Source organism: Rhinolophus sinicus, linkage group LG06 (genome assembly GCF_036562045.2).
Source record: "Rhinolophus sinicus isolate RSC01 linkage group LG06, ASM3656204v1, whole genome shotgun sequence".
NCBI classification, from domain to species: Eukaryota; Metazoa; Chordata; class Mammalia; order Chiroptera; family Rhinolophidae; genus Rhinolophus; species Rhinolophus sinicus.
This window is the reverse complement of record NC_133756.1, coordinates 154,643,118-154,668,204: the sequence shown is the minus strand read 5'-3', so window position 1 is coordinate 154,668,204 and position 25,087 is coordinate 154,643,118. Positions and strand designations below refer to the sequence as shown.

General features: G+C 37.7%; 1 protein-coding gene across 1 annotated transcript; it reads right to left on the bottom strand.

Annotated features, from left to right (window-relative positions):
• Positions 1–8,744: 8,744 nt before the first annotated feature.
• LOC109439197 (olfactory receptor 4C11) lies at positions 8,745–10,232 on the bottom strand. Its single transcript, XM_019719448.2, has 2 exons — positions 9,332–10,232; positions 8,745–8,755 (listed from the first exon to the last, which is right to left on the bottom strand). The coding sequence occupies exons 1-2, from the start codon at positions 10,230–10,232 to the stop codon at positions 8,745–8,747; spliced, it is 912 nt and encodes a 303-aa protein (XP_019575007.2).
• Positions 10,233–25,087: the final 14,855 nt, after the last annotated feature.

The window sequence follows — 25,087 nt, the reverse complement described above, 5'->3', positions numbered from 1 at the left end:
GATTTCATGAATGAGGAGAAGGGGTGAGTGTGAAATTGTTTATCTGCAAAACATAAAGGAATTAATTCATGGTGTGATATGTGATTTTATGAAACAAAGAAAAATAAGTATTCCTCATCTGGACATTTCACCTGTGGTTTCTTAATTATTCATATCAACTCTTTTTTTTTCTGGCTTGTTTGTATTTTTAAATTAAATTAATTCAGGTGACATTGGTTAGTAAAATTATATAGGTTTCAAGAGTACAATTCTACAATACATCATCTGTATATTGCATTGTGTGTTCACCAGCCAAAGTCAAATCTCCTTCAATCACCATATATTTGACCCCCTTTACCTTCTTCTACCATCCCCTCCCCCCTTACCCTCTGGTAACCACTTAGCTGTTGTGTGTGTCTGTGAGCTTTTACTTGTCTTGTTCGTTTGTTGCTTTTAGTTTTGTATCTCACACATGAGTGAAATCATATGGCTCTCAACTTTTTCCATCTGACTTATTTCACTCAGCATGATAATCTCAACATACATCCATGTCGCAAATGTCAGTATTTCATCTTTTCTTGTGGCAGAGTAATATTCTATTGTGTATATGTGTCAATCTTCTTCATCCAATCATCTCTCAAAGGACACTTGGGTTGTTTCCATATGTTGGCCGCCATGAATAGTGCTGCAATCAACAGTAGGGTACATATATCTTTACAAGTAAATGTTTTCATAGGATCCTTAGGAGTCGCAAATAAGCTTGTCAATGTTATACTTTCCTACAGCCACTCTTCAAATTCAAGTCTCCTCTGGTAGTCTTCGGTGATTACTTTGTGATAAAAGAAATTCTCTCTCCTGCCTCTACAGGCTTCCATTGTAACTTTTCCTATAATGTTACATACTGTACTTAAATTCAATTATATGTGAAGCTTCCTTTAGCTTCCTTTCTGGAATAAGAGTCTTTGAAAACTACATATTGTCAGCATTTTATTCTCATTAGTCCCAAACCCAATGCCTTGTACAATGTGGGGGCTTAAGAGTGTTTTTTAATTGAACTTTCTCTGTTACCTCTTAAAATATATTTAGCTGATTGTTTTAGTACTATTCTGATTATAAAACACATTCACATCATTAATCTACTGGGGTCTCCTATCTATTATGTATGGTAGATTGACAAACATGCTCCCAATTTATAAATCCAAAAAAGAAAAAAACCCCAAAAACCTGAGATCACTTTTAAATATCATAGTAAATCATCACCACAAACTTGAGTAGAAGATGTACTCTGAGTAGCATCACATGACCATGGAAGACTTTGGGACTTGACACCCTCAGAAATGATTATCAAGCATTTGGCATTTTTACATGAGTCCTTACCCTTTACAACAATGCAAGGAGAGCCGTGACATTTTCCATATCCTCCTGATACCGATGCCCATCTCACTGCCTGACCACATGTCCCCGTTTCCCAGAGCTGTGCTAATACCTTTCATCATCGGGTTCTCAAAGGAATTTGTCACAAAAATGGGTAACAACGACCTGAAGACAATAAAACGCACTAGTAAAATAGCACATCTTCTAAGTTCTGTACTTACCTCAACGTTTCAAACAAGCTTAGCCAACTTTAGAATGCCTAACGGTGTCAAAACGATAATAAACAGGCAATGTGTTGGTTGGGAGGTAATGGAGAAGCGCTGAGAGAAAAGCAGATGGGAGAAGGGGGAGAACAGGTGCGGTGGACTGCAGAGTGTTAGGCAGATCTTCCCATTCTGAAAATCAGTTTTACTGCAGCAGCCACAGTGAGAATCGTTGCTTTCCTTAAGGACTGTCTGTGAAAATACCCAAGCCTCCCTGGTTCAGTTACACTGAACTTCTATCGTTGGGAGAATCCCTACACTCATGTTACATAATAGAAAAGTTACCACTCTCTGAGGGAAAGTTCACAGATTATACTCAAAAACCCAATATAAGAATGATACAAACTCCCTCCCACATATGTGACACATTATCTTTCACCTTCTTTATATAGTTTATAGAAATATACACTTGAAACCTATGTAATTTTACTAACCATTGTCACCCCCAATAAATTTAATAAAAAAGCCTCCAGATTATATTTCCTCTGAACTTTTCATGACAAGTAGTTATTCAGATTTTAAATTAAATCTCAGATGTGTGTCAACTCCAAATTATATTCTTATGCCATCATTTTAGAAATTTACAAAGAGTAATAATTCTAGACTGTGATACACAACATTCTATTTAAAGCTGTCACCTGGAGATGTTAAAGGTGGCATTCAGAAGCTATGTCAGAGTCACTACCTCTATTAATCTTTGCTCTAATTTCTGACCAGGTATAATCTCTTCTAACTTTTAATATCCGTAATGAGGACTTATCTTGCTCAGCTACCGTACATGGAAAGCACCTGTGAACTTTTCTACACTGTCATCTCAAGAAACTTCAATAAACTTTAGGACATGGAATGCATTTTTCTCACCACACAGTGACGGTTTTTCACACACCTCATATTCATAAAATATATTTTGAGTTAAAAAGATTGTTTTATCAGCATGGTATTGGCAGAAAAACAGACACATAGACCAATGGAACAGAATTGAGAACCCAGAAATAAAACCACATAAATATGGACAGATAATTTTTGACAAAGAAGCTAAAAACATACAATGGAGCAAAGACAGCCTCTTCAATAAATGGTGCTGGGAGAATTGGATAGCCACGTGCAAAAGAATGAAACTGGACTGCTATTTGTCACCATGTACCAAAGTTAATTCAAAATGGATCAAAGACTTAAGCATAAGACCTGACACAATAAACTGCATAGAAGAAAACATAGGTACTAAACTTATGGACCTTGGATTCAAAGAGCATTTTATGAATTTGACTCCAAAGGCAATGGAAGTAAAAGCTAAAATAAACGAATGGGACTATATGAAACTTAAAAGCTTCTGCACAGCAAAAGGAACCATCAACAAAATAAAGAGGCAACCAACTGAATGGGAGAAGATTTTTGCAAACAGTGCCTCCGATAAGGGCCTAATATCCAGAATATACAAGGAACTCATGAAACTCAACAACAAAAATCAAACAACCCAATTGAAAAATGGGCAGAGGACCTGAAGAGACATTTCTCCAAAGAGGACATACAAATGGCAAATAGACATATGAAAAAATGCTCAACATCACTAATCATCAGAGAAATGCAAATCAAAACCACAATGAGATATCACCTCACCCCAGTCAGAATGGCTATCATCAACAAGACAAATAGTAACAAGTGTTGGAGAGGCTGTGGAGACAAAGGAACCCTCATACATTGTTTGTGGGAATGCAGACTGGTGCAGCCGTTATGGAAGACAGTGTGGAGGTTCCTCAAAAAAATACAAATAGAATTGCCATATGACCCAGCAATCCCTCTCCTGGCTATCTACCCAATAAATCTGAAAATATTTAGAGATAAAGACACGTGTGCTCCAATGTTCATTGCAGCCTTGTTTACGGTGGCCAAGACATGGAAACAACCAAAATGTCCTTCAATAGATGATTGGTTAAAGAAGTTGTGGTATATATACACAATGGAATACTATTCGGCGGTAAGAAAAGATGATATAGGAACATTTGTGACAACATGGATGGATCTTGAGAGTGTAATGCTGAGCGAAATAAGTCAGACAGAAAAAGCAGAGAACCATGTGATTTCACTGATATGTGGTATATAAACCAAAAACAACAAAAGAACAAGACAAACAAATGAGAAACAGAAACTCATAGACACAGACAATAGTTTAGTGGTTACCAGAGGGTAAGGGGGTGGGGGGTGGGAGATGAGGGTAAAGGGGATCAAATATATGGTGATGGAAGGAGAACTGACTCTGGGTGATGAACACACAATGGGATTTATAGATGATGTAATACAGAATTGTACACCTGAAATCTATGTAATTTTACTAACAATTGTCACCCCAATAAATTTAATAAAATAAAATAAAATGAAATAAAAATAAAATAAAAATATATGGTGATGGAAGAACTGACGTTAGGTGGTGAATATACAATGCAATATATAGATGATGTATAATAGAATTGTACACTTGAAACCTATATAATAATACTAATCAATGTCACCCCCAATAAATTTAACAAAAATTTTAAAAATAAATAATATAGAGAAATTAAAAAAAACATTCAGTTGGATACAGTCTCTCGGAGCTACTGTTAACAATGCTTCTGGCTGCAGCAGTGGAAGATGCTCCTACTGGACGGTTCCGTGACTTGACCATCTTCATTTCTGCTGCAGCTCCGAACAAGAGGCAGTAGCGTCATTCAGACAGAGAGCTTCTGTTTCTTTCATGCAACATCACAGTCCTTTCTCAGGCAGGTTCATTAGTTATTATTAGTCAGAACTGTCTTCCAGTCTGACTTCATTTGTGGTTTCCTGCCTTCCTCCCTTACTTCCTGCCTTCCTTCCTTCCTTTCTTCCTTTCCTCCCTCTCTCCTTCCCTTCCTCCTTCCCTCCCTTTTTTTTCTTTCTTTCACCAAATTGCTCATTAATACTAAGTTCTGTGATTCATGGCTACAGAGTTGAATAAGAGAGTCATGACCCCAATTTTCATGGAACTAAAGTCTAAAGACATACCTTAAAGTTTGTAAATTATATAAGGTCGGCCAATTAAGTTCGCGAACCCATCGTAGAAAAAGTGTTACACACCTCATTGCTGAATATCATTACGATAACTTTCAAAGTACTCCCCTTGGGAAGCTATGCACTGACACTAGCGCCTAGTCTACCCTTCAAAGCAATTTTGGAACTCTTTTTCTGGAATGGCCATCAGAGCTGCTGTCGTCGTTTTAACCTTGATGTCCTGAATGTCATCAAAATGTCTTCCTTTCAATTTTTCCTTTATCTTTGGGTAAAGAAAAAAATCACTGGGGCCAGATCAGGTGAGTAGGGAGGGTGTTCCAACATGGTTATTTGTTTACTGGCTAGAAACTCCCTCACAAGCAGTGCCTTATGAGCTGCTGCATTGTCGTGATGCAAGAGCCATGAATTGTTGGTAAAAAGTTCAGGTCGTTTTTCACTAACTTTTTCATGCAGCCTTTTCAGCACTTCCAAAGAGTAAAGTAGGCTAACTGTTTGTCCAGTTGGTGCAAATTCACAATGAATAATCCCTCTGACATCAAAAACAGTTAGCAACTTCATTGCAACAAGTTTGCGAGCTTAATTGTCAAAACTTTGTATTTCTTAACCCAGTTCTGCTTACTCAAACACTACCATTCTAGCTTCCGCTCTGATACTCGCCTGACCCAGGAGCTAGAGACACGAGGAGTGTGAGAGATCTCTGCAACTCTCCCACAGAACTCTGTGACCTGTTGTCATCTGCTAGGGTCCTACGGAGCCCCTTAGTCATCCAGCTATTTGAAGTGATTGGTCCCAAAATTACTTGAACACTAACTAGCCCCACTGTGTGTTGACACCTTAGTGACGATTCTCTCCAGGATCCTGGGGCTCTTTCTCTGTACAAGAAGGCTGAGAGTTGGGGAACTGAAAATGGCCTCCCTCACCACAGAAATCACAAAAGAATTGTATGAGAGCTGTCTTACATCCTTTGTGAAGTCACTGTTATTTCTTTATTTTTTCCCTGACCCAATCAAAGACTGATTTTCAGACTTTCTTCCCTTCTCCTTGGAGGGATCTTCTTCCTTTACTCATTACTCCTTCAAAAGTCAATGTGCCCAATTCACTTTGAAGTTTTCCCCTTTTACAGATAAGTTTAAGTTGTACAAACTTTGGTCTATGAAATGTATCTTTCACATGAGTACAAACAAGTGTTTCTCAAATTGGAGTAAATGCACAATCCCTTTCTAAATGAAAATAAATTCTCTTGAAGGCCAGTGTTAACACAAATTATTTATGAATTAACATTTCTCATGTTACAAAGTGTTAAAACTGAAATTTTGACTATACACAATAGATGTGAAGTTACAAAGTGTGTCCAAATCACACTGTGCCTATCTGCAAACCAAAGGAAATGATAAATGTAAATATCCTGAAGTTGGATAAAGAACATAAACCTACTCAGAGTATCAAGTGGCAGAGTGGTTTGCCAGAGTGGCAGAACAGCTTTTGGGAGGTCAGTGTAGAGATATGCCTGCCCCTCACCCCAACCCTAAACTGGGTGTGTGTGTTTCTGTGTGTGTATAATGGAGGGATATTTCAGTGTTATCCTAAGCACCTAGCATGCAACCCTCCATATTGCTGGGCTCAAGGGACTGAGACTCCGAAAAGTGTAGGCAGGAGGAGAGACTGGATGACATACTGGTGGAGTCGGGTGAGGGTGGCTGGTGGACATCAACCTACATTAAGGATGTTTCTACATTATTGTATTCCTCAGAGCAGAGATGCATGATGGCTCCCCATGGACTGCCATAGTAGAGCCATAAGGAGCTCTTCTAGGGACCGGTCCAAGAGGCAACTGGGAAAGATACACAATTTTGAAGGTAATACTGGCTTTCTAAGGGCTAAGCAAGGAGTCAACAGTGATCATAAGAAACAGATATGGGCCGGCCCAATGGCTCAGGTGGTTGGAGCTCCGTGCTCCTAACTCCGAAGGCTGCCGGTTCGTTTCCCACATGGGCCAGTGGGCTCTCAACCACAAGGCTGCTGGTTCAACTCCTCGAGTCCCGCAAGGGATGGTGGGCAGCGCCCCCTGCAACTAAGATTGAACATAGCACCTTGAGCTGAGATCCCAGATGGCTCAGTTGGTTGGAGAGAGTCCTCTCAACCACAAGGCTGCCGGTTCAACTCCCGCAAGGCATGGCGGGCTGCGTCCCCTGCAACTAGAAATGGCAACTGGACCTGGAGCTGAGCTGTGGCCTTCACAACTAAGACTGAAAGGACAACAACTTGAAGCTGAACAGCACCCTCCACAACTAAGATTGAAAGGACAACAACTTGACTTGGAAATAAAAAAGTCCTGGAAGTATACACTGTTCCCCAATAAACTCCTGTTCCCCTTCCCCAATAAAAAAAAAAGAAAGAAAGAAAGAAACAGACATTAGCTTCCTAAATCAAGGTTACTAGGATTAGAAGACTTAGAAAAAAAATCCCCAAAAGGAAGGAAACAAAAAGCTTCCAACGTTTGCCAAGCCCAGACAGAGTAAGCCTCCTTGTTCAAATACCAGGTCAAGTAAAAGCTTTCTATCCCCGGACTGCTTCTCCCACCCTCTTTAGTTGTCCCCTTGTCTAAAATCTATGTGAATCTGGACTCTTTCATTGTCTAATAACGAGAATAAAATTCCTGAAGTTTTCTGGGTTTTCATTCAGGCATAGATAAACACTTCTCCCATTACCGTGTTTCCCTGAAAATAAGACCTAGCCAGACCATCAGCTCTAATGCGTCTTTTGGAGCAAAAATTAATATGAGACCCAGTTTTACACTATACTATATTATATAAGACCCAGTATGTATTTTATATTATATTATATTATATTATATTATATTATATTATATTATATTATATTATATTATATTATATTATATTATATTATAATTATACTAAAATAAGACCGGGTCTTATATTAAAATAAACCGGGACTCATACTAATTTGTGCTCCAAAAGATGCATTAGAGCTAATGGTCCAGCTAGGTCTTATTTTCGGGAAAACACGGTATATTAAATTTCACTGAGAAAGAAGAAATAAGAATTACAATTTTATTTTTATTATGTCTTTGTTACTTAAAAACCAATCACACTTAAATATAAATGTAACTCATAGGATCAGATTCTAATGCTTTAAAAACAGAACTATAAGACATAAAATTAGGAAAACTGAAAGTGTTCATTTGGAAGAAGTGTGAAGCTAAATTGCCACCTGTGAATATGGTATTAAGAGCTCTGATGAATTTCCTATTTGGGACTTAAATATTTCATCTGCCACTGCTTGTCTAAATCAGAACTATTCGGAGTCTTTGGTGCAACATAACATTTTGTCTTCAGTTGATGGAAATGCTTTACATACTTATGAAGTTCATGGTGTTTCTTTCTCATTAACCCATATGACTAAAAGTAATACTTTTGGGTGCCAATTTGATGGCCATTATAAACTTGGGTACTGAAACAGCAAGACAGTACTTGATGATGAGATGATGAGGAGGTGGTGGTGGGTGTGTATTATACATACAGACTAGGTTATCTTTAAAAACGAAAATACACATTTTAAAAGATTCTCATGTAAAACTGAAAGAGCAGTGTTGAGAAGTACTAGACCTGACTTTCAATCCCAGCTGTCCCCCAGAAATCTGAATTTTGAGACACTATAAAAGCAACAACAACAAAGCTTCTTTCCTGATATTCAAATAAACGTAACAGCCAAGGAAGGTCAATGATATAGGAATACCCTGAAACTTCATTTTCTCCTGCAAATGTTCATGTACCCTAAACTGATACTCAAAACGCAAGGACGACAAAGCTCCTTCTCTCCTATCTAGAAAAAACTGCCACTTTCTTCTCACCTTTTCTCTTTTCATCATGTATTGTTCTCTGCCCTCCCTTCTTCCCTTTACCCTCCCTTCTGCAGATTCTTGCTACAAAACTCTCTCACTGTCTCTTCCCCTTCTTTGTAAACAGAGTGTGAAAGACACCAAAGAGCAACTGCCTGGTGGGACCACCCATCTCATCCAAATGTAAGACTCCTCCCTCCCTCCCCACTCACAGAATGAATTTTGAGAGGTTTCCCAGTGGCAGTCTAGGTTTTACCTGATGCTTCCAGCCTTTCTTGGAGTTTGAGGGTCCCTCATGGTAGATACCCTCAGTGAAGAAGTCTCCGGCACAGATTCCCAGAGTAGTATTTTCTCAGAACATCGTCCCTAATCCTCAGGTTGTCAAGACAGCAACCTTGATTCTGCAAGTTTCCAGTCCCTATGGGTTAGCTCTGATGACCACATTCACAAGGAGTAAATTAAACCTAGAAAAAGTATTGATGCTTGTGTGTGCGCATATACCCTCCAAGCGCACGTGCACACACACACACACACTTATTCGTTACTAATCAGTACATTTCTTTCTGAAGAAAAAAATTGTACAGGAAGCTAAATTACCATGTGAATATAGCCAGATGTTGATAGCATTCAAGTAACAGTCATTGTAGGTTGTTGAAAATGGTTATGGATTTAAGTAGTAATCAAATTCTGATGTAATCCTCTGAGATTTCTTAATTGCTTGCTTCCCGACAAGAATATTATTTTTCCTATCCACAAAACAAAACTAAGTTGTTAAGGAAGTATGCATTTGAATCCCCATGAATCATTCATCAACTGAAGTCATATTTGCCACACCATAAGTTCCTCATGGCGTTTTTCACTTCTGCATTCCTCAGTGTATAGATCAGAGGATTGAGCAAGGGTGTCCCGATTGTATAAAACACAGCCACCATCTTGTCTACTGGAAATGTGGTTGGTGGGCGTGTGTATATGAATATACATGGACCAAAAAATATGACAACCACAATGAAGTGGCTGGAGCATGTGGAAAGGGCTTTTCGCCTCCCTTCTGCACTGTGGTTTCTCAGAGAGTACAAGATGACAACATAGGAGATAAGGAGGATTATAAAACTCACCATGCATATGGCCCCACTGTTAGAAACAACTAGCAAATTGATTACATAAGTGTCCATGCAGGCAAGTTTCAACAAGGGCTGCAAGTCACAGAAATAGTGGTCAATCACATTGGGGCCACAGAAGGGCAATCTCAAAGCCAGGAGAATCTGTGCTGAAGAGTGGATACAAGATCCCCCCCAGGCCAGAATCACCAGCACAACACAGACGCGCCGGCTCATGATACTTGTGTATCGCAAGGGCTTACAGATGGCTACATAGCGATCAACAGCCATGAGGATGAGCACAAAGATCTCCATGCACCCAAAAAAATGGGCTGCAAAGACCTGAGTCATGCACTCATTGTAGGAAATGGTCTTCCTCTGAGAAACAGCATCCACAATCAGCCTGGGGGCTGTGGTTGTAGAGAAGCAGGCATCAGCAAAGGACAGATAGAACAGGAAGAAGTACATGGGACTCCCAAGGGTCCTGCTGGTTTTAATAGTCACTACAATGAGAAAGTTCCCCAACAGTGTCACAAAGTAAAGAATCAAGAAGATGCCAAATACTGCCTTCTGCTTTTCTGCATCCTGTGTCAACCCAAATAGAATGAATTCAGTCACACTGTGATTCATTGTCATCCTAGTGGCGGTAGGTAAGATGCAGTTGACAAAGGTTTAATCTGCAGAGATAAGAAAGTGTCATGTTGAGAAAAATCTGTAGGCTGAACTCTGAATTCCTTATCCCTGCTCCATCCTCTTACCTCCAACTACCTTTAACCCCCTATGAACCTTTGCAAATCTGCACATGTCCAAGCCTCTCCCCAGTCTCCCTGTTGGTTCATAAACTCGCTCCATTGGACTAAAGTTTTGCATTTGGGAAATTGAACAATAAAGGTCCTCATACCAGGGATGTAAAACTAAAAGCAACAAATGAACAAGACAAACAAAGAAACAAAAACTCAGAGACAAAGACAACAGTTTAGTGGTTACCAGAGGGTAATGGGGGAGGGGAGGAGGTGAAGTGGGCAAAGGGGGTGACGGAAGGAGAACTGACTCTGGGAGGTGAACACACAATGGGATATATAGATGGTGCATTATAGAATTGTACACCTGAAATCTGTGTAACTTTACTAACCAATGTCACCCCAATAAATTTAATTATAATAAAAAGAGAAAAATAAATAAAAGTCCCTTAAAATTTTGTATTCCTACCATGACTGCGAACTGCAGAACTTATAGTTTCCTTGAGCAAGTGACTTAACCACTTTGAAACTTAGCCTTCATATGAAAAAATAAATGTAAATACTTGCCCTACCTTATTCTAAGTTTTCCCCAGAATTAAAAATAGATTTTATACACATACACTCACACACACACACACATATTTCATGTATTGTGCATCTTATCTGTGAGCTTTGAAATCTGAACAGCACTATCCCAATATAATGAAGCACTAATATCATTAGAGAATCCCTCTTAAAAAAAAACATCCTCAGTTCAGTTCACTCATTTTTGTGTCTGTTATCCCTGATCCCTTCAGGATATTGGATGAAATATGCTGTATTTTCACAACCTTTTACAGATGCCTTTCATGTTCTAGGTGTCAGCTTCACTGGCGATCTTGATATAACAAATGTCTGGATAACACTTTGAGGTTGGCATAATTTTAGAAACTACTCTTCACTCCTGAATTTATCCCATTAGAACAGTGATCCTCTCTGCCTATGAATTCGACCTGGTATAAAATTCCTAATATAATCTAAATAGTGTTTTTACTCATACATGTCTCCCTTTACCCTGAATTCCCCAGAATACCTCTTCTAAAAGCATTATTTCAAAAGAAAATCCCATAATTCCAATATGCAATTTTATAATTTTCCTATTTCCAGTTCTAATTTATACCATATAGTTTATGTGATTGAACTCATCATATAATGTAATTTTGTGTTTTGATTTTGGTTTAGAATTGTTTTAACTCTTCCCTTGTTATTATACTTTCCATAGTTTCATTATCAATTTAATAGTATGATAGAGTATAAATTTTTATAAGAAGCACTTAGTTGACTATTTGTCAATTGAGATAATATATATTATTTCCAGTTGTCACTTTCATAAACAACAATTTTACAAACAACTTTAGAATAATTTCCCAAGTATGATATTGCCGCACCAAATGCTAGAGATTATCATTGCTATTGATAAGAATCAAATGTTTCCAATATTTTATATACTTATTAACTACATTTTATTGTAGAATAATTCATGATCATTATAAAGAAGAATGTAAAAGAAAATATTAAAATCACTCTCAAAATTATTCGATTCTATATTCCTATTCTCCAGAAATAACTCCTTTTGGTTTCTCTATGTCTCATAATATGAACTAAGTTCCAGCCTTTGCTACTTCCACTATTATTATTTTGATATTTTTCTGTATGTTATTTCTCTTTTTCTGTGACTTTTTTCTTTTTTATATGGTCAAAGCTATAATGTCGCAATTTTCATTTGGTTTGTTTAAAATATTCTTAAGATGATGGTTATTCTCTTTTCTTCCATAATTCCTTAATTATCTTTCATTTCAAACATTGAATGAAAATTATCTGGAGTTATGAGAAATGTGAAAAATACTCCCTTGTTCTTAATAATTCAATATATTTTAATATTACCAAAGGTAAACTCATTAATGGTGTAAGGCACTGTGTAATTGGTATTAGAAGAATAGAAACCATCTACCAAGCGAATAGTATAAATTCCCAAAGGAGAGGTTGGCCAGTGAAAACTTCAGAATAATGTTATGAAATGAACTATGACAATAACTGAAGAGAATCAGGTTTGAAACCAGATTCTCTGAGATGCAGACAGTCAAAGGCAGAACTGAGAGCCGGTTTAGCACAGTGATCAGTACAAAGACTGTACCACACTGCCTGACTCACACCTCACCCCACTGCCCATTGTGGTGTGATATGTAACTTGTCCCTTGATATCTCCGGGCCTCACCTTGTTCACCTGTGAATACAAATCATAAAGTAACCTACATGTAGGGTCGCTATGAAGGTTAGACAATTCAATACGTGCAAAGCACACAGAGGATTCAGGTATGCAGCCCCTGCAGTTGGAGTACTAATTTTCATTGTGTTACTGGTATTGATTTTCTAAGTGGTACTTTCCATTGTTCAAAAATATTAATCCAAATTATTCATTTTACCCACAACACAGCTGCACAGCTGTTTTAAACTTTAAGTTCCTTTGCTGAGTGACTGAAAACATATCAGCCCTATGGATCATGCTAGTTTTCTCATGATGATCAGAAGCTAGTAACGAGAATTCCAAATACTTTTAATAGATATTGAAAAGTAAACAAAAACAAGAAAAGAAGATGTCATAAAAATGGTGGTGTGAGGTGAGCCTCTTGAAATCTCCCCTGGAATTTACAGCAAATTGAACAATTATAACTCCACAAAGGACTCCCTGCACAGCAGACAGGCAAGACTAAGAAGCACACTACTGAAATCAAAATTGTGTGAGTGGGGGAGGAGGGAAGGGAGAAGTGCAGAGACTGGGCTGAGCAGACAGGGGACGCAGACCTAGCTCAGTGTTCCAAGCTTGCTGCATCCCGGAACTACCGCAGCTGCGGGAGAGGGAAGAACTCAGACTGCTAGGGATCTGCTTATGGCCCACAGGGCTGAAGGGACAGCATAAACACAGCTGAACCCAAAGCTCACAACAGAGACCTCGGAGAAAGTACTGAAGGAAGAAGGCTGAAAACAGTGGTTTAAGCCCTCACTGGAGAGCACAGAACAGAAGCCTTAGGCTCGGAGCCTAGCCGCCCCCTCCCTACCCTCCCAGAGCTCACACTGCCCCCACCTGCCCAGTGCTAGATGAGGAACAGTAGGAATGTCAGATCAGAAGAACAGAATATTTGCAGTTCTGAGAACTGTGGTCTGCAGACATGTACTCGCAGTCCAACTAGTTCTGGCAAAGGGGGGGTACCATGGAAGCAGGACTGCCTATGGTGGTGGTCGCCACCATTGTGCTGGGCCACCTCTCACAACCCACCCCGTCCCTGTCCCCATCTATTGGGGCCGATCCCTGCAGGAGTGAACAGAGCTGCTGAAACACGGGCTCTGAATCAGATGCAGGAAGAGCTTTGGAACTTCAGAAGCTTACCACATCCCCCCACAGAGGCAGCACCCTATGACCCAGGTGAACTGTACACAGAGGAGAAGCCTACCTTCCATGGAATACTGCCATTGTGTGAGAAGCTGGAATAGTGCAGGGAATGTATAGCACTACAGTGTGAGAGAGAATAAAAGGCTGCAGTCAGAGAGAAAATAAAACATTCTACGGTCATCTACTGGAATACAAAAGAAAGACCTCTTTCTATCAACCTGTTGCAGAACCCACTCATGTAGATGTCTAGGAAGAGAAATAATAAATCATTAATGGCCATGAATAACAAAAATAACAAGACAGCTCAGGAAGTAAATGAAAAGTCTCCAGAAAATGAACTTAAAGACATGGAAATATGTGACTTAAATGACAGATAATTCAACACTGCAGTTCTTAAAAACCTCAACGAGATGCAACAAAACACAGACAGGCAGTTTAATGAACTCAGAAACACAATCAAAGAACAAAATGAACAACTTACCAAACAGATCAAAATTTTTTAAAAAGAACCAAATAGAATTTCTGGAGATTAAGAACTCAATAAAAGAAATGAGTGAAATAGCCAGTTTAGGTAGTAGAGTTGACCAGATGGAGGAAAGAATCAGTGACATCAAAGATAGAAATCTGGAAATGACATGGATGGAAAAAGAAAGAGACTTGAGACTTAAAAGAAACAAAAGAACTATACAAGAACTTTCTGACTCCAATAGAAAAAGCAATATAAGAATAATGGGTATACCAGAAGGAGAAGAAAGAGAGAAGGGATCAGAGAGTATATTCAAACAAATAGTCGACGAGAATTTCCCAAACTTGTGGAAAGAACTGGATCCTAGAATCCAAGAAGTAAATAGAACACTTAATTACCTCAACCCGACAGGCCTTCTCCAAGGCACACTGTATTGAAGCTGTCAAAAATTAACAACAAAGAAAGAAACCTCTAGGCAGCCAAGGAAAAGAAGACGGTAACCCACAAAGGAAAGCCCATTAGATTATCATCAGATTTTTCAGCAGAAACTCTACAAGCCAGGAGGGAGTGGAACCAAATATTCAAACCATTGAAAGAGAGAAATTATGAGCCAAGAATAATATATCCAGCAAAGATATCCTTTTGATATGAAGGAGGAATAAAGACCTTTCCAGACATAAAGAAGCTGAGAGAATTTTCTAACACAACCTGGACTACAAGAAATACTGAAGGAGGCTATTTGACCAGCATACATAGGGATAATTTGTGACATCCAAAACATAAAACGGGGGTGGGGAGGCGTAAAGTTCTGAAACGTAATACGGGAATGGAGAAAGTAAGAATGCAGAAGAAAATGGAATAATCTAAATATCAAACTTTCTTTTACATAAACTTAATGGTAACGATCAAAAAAAAAAAAAAAAAATCCAGAACTGAAATACATAATAAAAGAAGAAACAGAGGGAAAAATCATAGAATCCCACCAAACAAAAATAATAGACAACAACAAAAAGAAAGAAAAAATGGAGCCACAGTCTTACCAGAAACCCAAAGATAGAATGATAGGAAATCCTCACATATCAATAATCACTCTAAATGTAAATGGACTGAACTCACCAATAAAAAGGCACAGAGTAGCAGATTGGATCAAAATACTAAACCCAAACATATGCTGCCTCCAAGAGACACTTCTCAGCTATAAATAGAAACATAGACTCAAAGTGAAAGGGTGGAAATTGACACTCCAAGCAAATGGTATCCAGAGAAAATCAGGTGTAGCCATACTGATATCAGATGAAACAGACTTCAGCATACAAAAAGGTAACAAGAGACAAAGATGGACAATTCATAATGACAAAGAGGACTATACAATAAGAAGACATAACAGTCACCAATATTAATGCCCCCAATCAGGGAGCACAGAAATATACCACTAACAGAATTAAAGGGAGAAACTGACCAAAACACAATTATAGTAGGGGACCTGAATACATCATCGACAGCTATGGATAGATCATCCAAACAGAAAATAAAGAAATAGCAGCCCTAAATGACACATTAGACGAAATACACATAATTGACATTTATAGAGCACTTCATCCTAGAACATCAGACTATACATTTTTTTCTAGTGTACATGGAACATTCTCAAGGATAGACCATATATTGGGACATAAAACTAGCCTCAGCAAATTTAAGAAGATTGAAATCATACCAAGCATATTCTCTGATCACAAGGCTTTGAAATTGGATGTAAACTGCAAAAGGAAAGAAGGAAAAACCACAAATATGTGGAGATTAAACAACATACTTTTAAAGAACAACCGGGTCAAAAAAGAAATAAGAGGAGAAATCAAAAGATACATAGAAACAAATGAGAAGGAAATACATCCTAACAAAATTTGGGGGATGCAGTGAGAGCAATTTTAAGAGGGAAATTTATATCATTACAGGCCTATATCAAGAAACAAGAAAAATCCCAGATGAATAACCTCATGTTACACCTTAAAGAACTAGAAAAAGAAGAACAAATGAAACCCAAGGTCAGCAGAAGAAAGGAAATAATAAAAATCAGAGCAGAACTAAATGAAATAGAGAACAAAAAGACAATAGAAAAAATTAATGTGACAAAGAGCTGGTTCTTTGAAAAGATTAACAAAATTGACAAACCCTTGGCTAGACTCACTAAGATAAAAAGAGAGAAGACACTAATTAACAAAATCAGAAATGAAAAAGGGGAAGTTATCACAGATGCCACAGAAATACAAAGGATCATCCAAGAATACTATGAAGGACTATATGCCACCAAATTCAATAACCTAGAAGAAATGGAAAATTCTTAGAAACATATAGCCTTCCTAGGCTAAACCATGAAGAACTGGAAAATCTAAACAGACTGATCACCAGTAACGAAATTGAATCAGTCAACTCTTCCAGAAAATTGAAGAAGAGACAGTACTCCCTAACTCATTTTATGAGACCAACATTATCCTGATACTAAAACCTGGTAAGGACAACACAAAAAAAGAAAACTACAGACCAATATCTCTGATGAATACAGATGCAAAAATCCTAAACAAAATTCTAGCAAATCAAATGCAACAATGCAGTAAAAAGATTATCCATCACGACCAAGTGGGGTTCATCCCAGGGGAATAAGGATGGTTCAACATACACAAACCTATCAAAGTGATACATCACATAAATAAAATAAGGAAAAAAATCACATGATTATATCAATTGATGCAGAAAAACTGTTTGACAAGATACAATATCCATTTACCATTAAAACACTTAATAAAATAGGTATGGAAGGAAAATACCTTAACATAATAAAGGCCATATGTGACTAACCATCTGCTAATATAATAACTAATGGTGTAAAATTGAAGCTCTTTGCTCTATGTTCAGGAACACGACAGGGCTGTGCCCTATCACCTCTGCCTTTCAACATAGTTTCAGAAGTCCTTGTCAGAGCAATCAGGCAAGAGAAAGAAATAAAAGGCATCCAAATTGGGAATGAAGAAGTTACATTGTAACTCTTTTTGACAAAGGAGCAAAAAAACATACAATGGAGAAAAAAAACAGCCTCTTTAATAAATGGTGCTAGGAGAACTGGAAAGCCACATGCAAAAGAATAAAACTGGACTACTATCTGTCACCATGTACCAAAATTAATTCAAAATGGATCAAAGACCTAAGCATAAGACCTGAAACAATAAACTGCATAGAAGAAAACATAAGTACTAAACTTATGGACCTTGGTTTCAAAGAGCATTTTATGAATTTGACTCCAAAGGCAAGGGAAGTAAAAGCTAAAATAAATGAATGGGACTACATCAAACTGAAAAGCTTCTGCACAGCAAAAAACAAAAATCATCACAAAATAAAGTGGCAATCAACTGAATGGGAGAGGACTTTTGCAAACAACGCCTGTGATAAGGGGCTAAAGTCCAAAATACATAAGGAACTCACACAACTCAACAACAAAAAAACAAACAACCCAATTGAAAAATGGGCAGAGGACCTGAAGAGACATTTCTCCAAAGAGGACATACTAATGGCAAATGGACATATGAAAAAATGCTCAACATCACTAATCATCAGAGAAATGCAAATAAAAACCACAATGAGATATCACCTCCCCCCGTTAGAATGGCTATCATTCTAACATCTATCATTTGGTTCCTCAAAAAATTAAGAATAGAATTACCATACAACCTAGCAATCCCTATTTTGAGTATCTACTCCCAAAATTTGAAAACATTTAGTCATAAAGACATGTGTGCTCCAATGTTCATTGCAGTTTTATTTCCGGTGGCCAAGACATGGAAACAACCAAAATGTCCTTCGATAAATGAATGGATAAAGAAGTTGTGATATATATATACACAATGGGATACTTTTTGTTGGTAAGAAAAGATGAAACAGTACCAATTGACAATGTGGATGGATCTTGAGATTATAATGCTAAGAGAAATAAGTCAGGCAGAAAAAGTAGAGAACCATATGATTGCACTGATATGTGGGATATAAAACCGAAAACAATGAAAGAACAAGACAAACAAATTAAGGAGCAAAAACTCATAGACATAGACAATAGTTTAGGGGTTGCCAGAGGGTAAAGGGGGTGGGGGACTCTAAAGAGTGTAAAAGGGGTCTAATATATGGTGATGGAAAGAGAACTGACTCTGAGTGGTGAAGACACAATGTGAGATATAGCTAATGTATCACGGAATTGTACACCTGAAATCTATGTAATTTTACTAACAATTGTCACCCCAATAAACTTTAATTTAAAAAAAGTAAATAAAAAGTGCATAACAGCTTCAATGTGTGGAGCCCTGGTGAGAGGAAAGTAGAAATAAAACAGGCTTTTCGTTGTGTATAAGTCTGGGATCCAAAGATATGAAAATCAAAGGAGTGAGAACATTTGGAATAGAGGACATGAAATCAAAGTTTCTATGGATATAAGGCAAATGTTGTATCAGACAAATAGAGAGATCAATATGAAAGCCCTCATTTAGCCTCATTCTAAAGTTGTAGTAGAAAAGCTTGGAAACTAAGTTTTCCTCCCAGCCAAAGGCCATGAAAGCCAGGTTATTTAGCTTGAATATATTTTTATTGGTAAAATTTAAAATTTGGAGGCATACAAACCATGAGAGTAGATGGTATTAAGATTTATCCAGCACCTGAGAAAAGATATCACGTATACGCTCAGGCCATCTATTCTCTGAATTTTCCATATCTCATGGTAGCTAAATGACCTTCCATTTCTATCTGTATACAGGGTATACCGTTCAAATGCCATCATCTCAGCAAAGCCTTCCAGGTTTTTCCAGTCAAATCACTTTCTTGTTAATGGCCTTCCAATTAAGATGTGTGTGTGTGTGTGTGTGTGTGTGTGTGTGTGTGTGTGTGTGTGTGTACTGAATCATGAGATACCCAATTATAACCTTCTCTCTTTTTTGCCTTAATATCTTTTGTTATTTGATTTTCCACTATCTCATAAGGCAAGTTCACATTGTCCTATTTTGTGCATTTCAGGCTAAGCCAGCAGGCAGAATTTAGCAGAGTGTAGTCAGAGAGGAATCAGCCCAGAACTCAAACCTTCATGCTCCATGGCAATCTCTCTAACACTCAGTCCCATATTGTCATGCAAAGCATCAGACTCCATGTAAAGCCAAGAAACCATAAACAGGTAAAGAAAACCACTGCCATTCTCAGTGCATGTTCTGACTATCCAATGGATGCACACTCAGGGTGGGTCAAAGAAATCAGTATTTTATATGTATATTTGAAAAACAATAGTGAGGAGGAGGGAATAGAGAGGGTAGAAGATTAGAAGATGATGGCAGGAATCAGAGTCAAAGGGGAAAAAATATGATTGTGGGGAAAAGCTAGAGAAGGAAGAAGAATCAAGGGCTGCGACAGGGAAAACCCCACAGTGCAAGGTGCGCAAAGAACCATGTGAGGGAGAGAGAGAAATTTGCCCTAAGATTTCACTAGATGGTTTTGTTTCTCTCCTCCACTCCTCATATTAGCCTTTACTCCAACCCCTGAAAGAAGATGTGATTTTTTTGGCTATAAGCAGAGATGGCTGGTGGATCTTGGACAAGCAACATTAATATCATTATTAGGCTAACCAGTATCATAATATTACACAATCATAGTATCATCAGTATCAATGCTAACTGGTCATAGATTATCAGTACGCATCCCTATTCTTTTCCTGACCCTAAGCTTTGCAAATAAGAAATCTGTAGCTATAGGATACTATACCTCCGCCCCCTTCAATGTACCCCCTGATTCAATGAGAAGGAGGCCTGAGACAGTGCTACATCAAGCAGACGCCAGTGAAAGCTGGGGAACCCTGACACACCAGAATCTTCTCATAACTGTGGGAAAGTATTCCTGGAACATTAGGTTTTTCAGGAGACAGAACTGGATGATGGCAACTGCCCAAAAACCTAGTCCTGAATGGGAGGCAAGAAAAAGGAAACAGTTTGGTTGGACTTAAAGACTTACCTTTTTCTTATAAAAAAGGAGGGGATATTCACTAGAGACCTCCCAGTTTTCACTTTGTTAATTCTGACTTACTTGGAAAATGAATCATGTGCAATCTGGTTGCAACATATAAACTGTACTTCAAATACACCCATTTAGCTTTCTGTTGCAGGATCTATGGGGAGGGGATATACTCCATGGATAGACAACCCCTCCTAGAAAGCCTGAATTAGATTCTTCAAAAGGGTATGGAAAACCCCAGCAGAAAGTTTCTTACTTCTACTCTCAGAACTTTCTAGAATAAAAAAGGAAATAACCCTACTATTTTGTGATAGAAATATCTCTAAAACCAGCTCGGTTACCTCAAAACATTCTCTGGCAGTGCACATGAATGAAATATTTCTTTTTCCTCCATCAGCTATTTATAGGGATGGCATATAACTTCACAGGTGTCCAGCCTCGGGAGACAGGAGGACACCGCCCTTCCCATGCAAGACTGAACAATTTGCTCAGTGAGCTAATTAGCGCAGTTAACCCAGATCACAGCAGATCGTGGGCCAATTAACCCCATACAAGGTGGTGAACAGGCAGATTCTCCTCTCCTGGTCCATCCTACAGGACACCTCCCACGTCACTTACCAGGTGCTCCACCATGCACCGTACTCTAAGGAGCAGCATGCTTTCAAAGGCACACTGAGGCACAGACCACTAAGAGTAACCAAAGGCTCTGTCCTTTTAGTCAAATCTTTTCTAACGGCAAAGCTCTGAGCCCAGGCAAGGTTCAAGTAGATGTGTTTGAATATAATTGAATTCTAGCTCCATTATTTGTTTCTGTGACTTTAGGAAGTTTCTTCTCCTAGTTTCCTCTTCTACAAAATGTTATTGTTAGATATAATAATTATAATAAACCCTAATGATACTGATAAAATATAATATGAATAGTTAACATGAAATTATTCTAATATGAATTATGCTAATTTAAATTTCTATAATTTCTCAAATAATTTGAAGTCAGTAGGTAATGGAAGGGAGAAGAGAGGGAAAAAAAGAAAACAATTTTAATGCCTTATTTTTAAATCGATTCTTAAGGTACAATTTGCATACAATAAAATGCCCCATTTTTAAATGTACAGGAAATGTGTTTTGACAAATGTATGCAACACATAACTACTATCAAATGGTAGTAGTTTAATAATTTTATTCTTCTGTTCAAAGACCCAAATTTTGGCTTTGTGTGTGTTCTCTTCACATTTATATTCCATTTTTTCTTTTTTGCTTCTGCTCTTTTTATTTGGTGTTATAATATGGTTTCTGCTGAGGACATGAGGCAGTCTGGGCCAAGCTTCTCGCTTAGCTTCTGGTGGTTTGTTGGCAGTCTTTGGCATTCCTTGGCTTGGAGATGCAGCACCCCAATCTCTGCTTTCATCGTCACATGGCATTTTCCCTGTGTGATGTGTCTCTGTGTCCAATTTTCTCCGCTTTTAAAGACACCAGTCATATTGTATTCGGGCTCATCCCAGTGACCTCATCTTCACTCCATCATCTGCAAAGACCCTATTTCCAAATAAATGAACATTCACAGCCACTGAGTGTTAGGACTCCAACATCTTTGGTGGGGGAAGGAATACAACTCAGAACAAACTGTATATAGCCTCTAGAATTGGGGAAATGTTCTGAGAGAAAAAATGCTTATGACTGAGGCTCTTCCAATTTCCTTGAAAAGCTTGCTGCTGTGTCTGGCCTCACCCAGCCCCAGAAGTACTCTCCACCTGTGGGGAGCCCAGATACCCAGCCTCCTGTCTACGCCCAGAATTAATAATGCTCCCAGAGTAAAGTGGCCACAGAATTCACCTCACTTTATTGAAGGTTTGTCTCTCTGGAGACTTCTCCCATTCAGTTTTGGTTGTCTCCACTACCTCCTACAGGTGATTTATCTATTGCAAATGGCTTTCAGCATTTTTGGCCACAAGTTATTGAATCTCACTGAGGAGCAGAAGCCCATTTCTATATTTTATTAACTTTTTAAAATTAATTCAAGAAATATTTACTGGCCACTTACTATGTGCCAGATGCTCTTCTAGGCACTGGGGATTTAACGGTAATTTTTTAAAGACACAAATCCCTACCCTCATATAAACTGTATTCTAGTTTACATACCCAAAAAATGCAAAATAAATAGCTATATGACATGTTAGACTATGATGAGTGCTAAGGAGAAAAATCAAGCAGAGATGGAAGAATAGGTGGTAGAGAATGTTAGTGGGTGATAGTTGCAATTCTATGAAGTAGTCCGAAAAGTCATTCTTGAGAAGACACGTTTTAATAACAAACCAAAGGAAGTGAGGAGGTAAGTCATGCATACATATGGAGGACAGATAATTAAGACACAGATGACAAGCTGTGCTCATCTCCACCTGAGGCACGATGGGAGTCTTTGAAGTCTATTAAAAATAGGTGACATTTGTATGGTAGATAGAGTCTTGGCTGCCCCACTTATCTGTTATGTGATTTAAGCAAGTATCTCAACCTCTTGAATTGCCAATTTTCTCTTTATAAAAGGCACCTAGTAATAATAATTATTTATTTTAAATTATTCATATTAAGTTCTCCCATTTTTAATCCTATCTGTTTTTAAATCACTGAAGAGAGGAAGGCAAGAAAGAAGGAAAAGGGAAAGAAATTCTTGAATACTTGTCTATGTGTTTTCTTTTTATTTTTAAAGATCTATGCCCTTCCACCTACCAGGAAGAGTTACTGTGTTTCCTCAAAAATAAGAACTCACCAGACCATCAGCTCTAATGCGTCTTTTGCAGCAAAAATTAATATAATACCCTATCTTATATTACATTGTATTATATAAGACCCAGTCTTATTTTACTATATTATTTTACTTATTTACTATATTATTTTACTATTAATTATATTGATTTTTGCTCCAAAAGACGCATTAGAGCTGATGGTCGGTGAGGTCTTATTTTCGGGGAAACATGGTAGATCTTTGCTTTTCAATGGTTGCCAGCTGTTGAAAATGAGATAGACTACACCATCACATTACTTTCCAACCCAGAAAACCATGTTACTACTGAGTATTCTGGCCTAAGAATTGCCTGCAAAGTATGACATGGTCTGCTAGGTATCTTCAATGAGGAAGAAGTGAAAGGTGCAGAGTAAAGATAGAAAGAGAGAGACAGGAGACCAAAACTGAGGTGAGAGGATGCCAGGAATAGGTTGCACCATCTGTCGTACTTTGCTGAAGGGTCTAGGGACAACTAGCAAGACCAAGTGTCTCAGAGAAACATCATGAAGAAAGTCACACCCCACCACTTGGCCTTTTTGTTACAAATGAACTATAAGAACCCTGAGGAAAGTTTTTGGTGTGTTACTTAATGTCCTTGTGCCTCAACTTCCCCATCAGTGAAATGGGAATATGAAACCCTATCTTTAAAAACTTTCTGTTAATATTAAAACATACAACATATGAAAAGAAAGAATCCCTGGGTCAGAGAAAGTCCAGAGGAAATATTTATGCTTTTATTAATTCTCCTTAAACATGAGAAATTGAGGATCAAAGAAGGGAACAACACACATAAAGTCCAAGAGCTAATTAGTAACAGAACTGAGCCTAGAAACCAAATTTCTTAAGTAAAAGTCTAAATCTCTTTTATCTTAATAAGATACACAATAATGTCATAAGACTTCTTGGCCTGGAAAACAACAAAAGCCAATGAATGGGTCTCTGCAAATTTGTGGCCATACACAATTTTATTTGGATCACAAATATTTCCAGAATAAAAGTCAGATCACTGACAGCAAAATTTACTTTTGCAAAGAATGGAAGAAGGACTAGATAATGAAGAATGAGAGAGTGGGTAAAGAACAATGGCTTTATTTTCTATTTGAATTTTTATACACTATATTTAAATTTGATATATAGGAAAAATAACTAGAATATAAAATTTATTTTAAACACTCTGCTCTGTGTTACATCAAAGCATGCATTATAGTTGTCATCAGGGTCTAAGGGCTAATACCAGCAATACGTACATCCTTTGCCAAACTTGACACTTTAGTGTGTGAATGTTAAAGAAAGGTCTAAATATGATTATGGAAAGATACCTCATTTATTCAACAGCTATTGACTAAGCCCATACGTTAATCTATTCTAGACACTAATGATACATCCGTGAACCAAAGAGGAAACAAAAATTCTCTGACTCATAGCTTCCAGTTTAGGAAAGGACACAGACAAAAAATAAAAAAGTATGAAAATTATATAACATATCAGAAAATGATAAGTGCTTTCAATAAAAATAGATACGGAGGAGGTCTGAAAGCCAAGGTGTGAGATGCTATTTTTCAAAGCACAGAGTAGTCATGTGATACAAAAATACCTACAGTGAGAATGCTTGGATCTCTTCCCTTTCTGAGTTCTAAGTTTTTTCTTATCAGTCACTGATATCAAATATCCTAAATATAAATTTCTATTCTCTTGAAATAATTTGAGTAAGTTTCTGTTCTTAATCTCTAAGGTATTTTTGTCTTCCCTCCACAAAGCACGAAATGAATGACAAGAGGTCTGCTAAGTAATTTCTCTTTTCCTTCTTTTTTGATCTTTAGATTCTAAGTAAGCATGAAATTCAACTCTTTAATTTACACATGAAGATACTGAATTGTCAAATCACAGTTGATAAGTCATCTAAGGGTGAAAACATTACTTCCTGACACATGTTAATGGTTTTTATATTGCATTCCATTACTTCCTGTCAAATGAGGCCCATCCACAAAAAGTTTTATCTAAAACAATTAAGACATTTTTTACTCTTAAATTTAATTTTTTTCAAAGTTTAATGTT

Excerpts from the sequence above, each read along its gene's own strand:
- LOC109439197 (XM_019719448.2), bottom strand. The coding sequence starts at position 10,232 with ATGACAATGAATCACAGTGTGACTGAATTCATTCTATTTGGGTTGACA.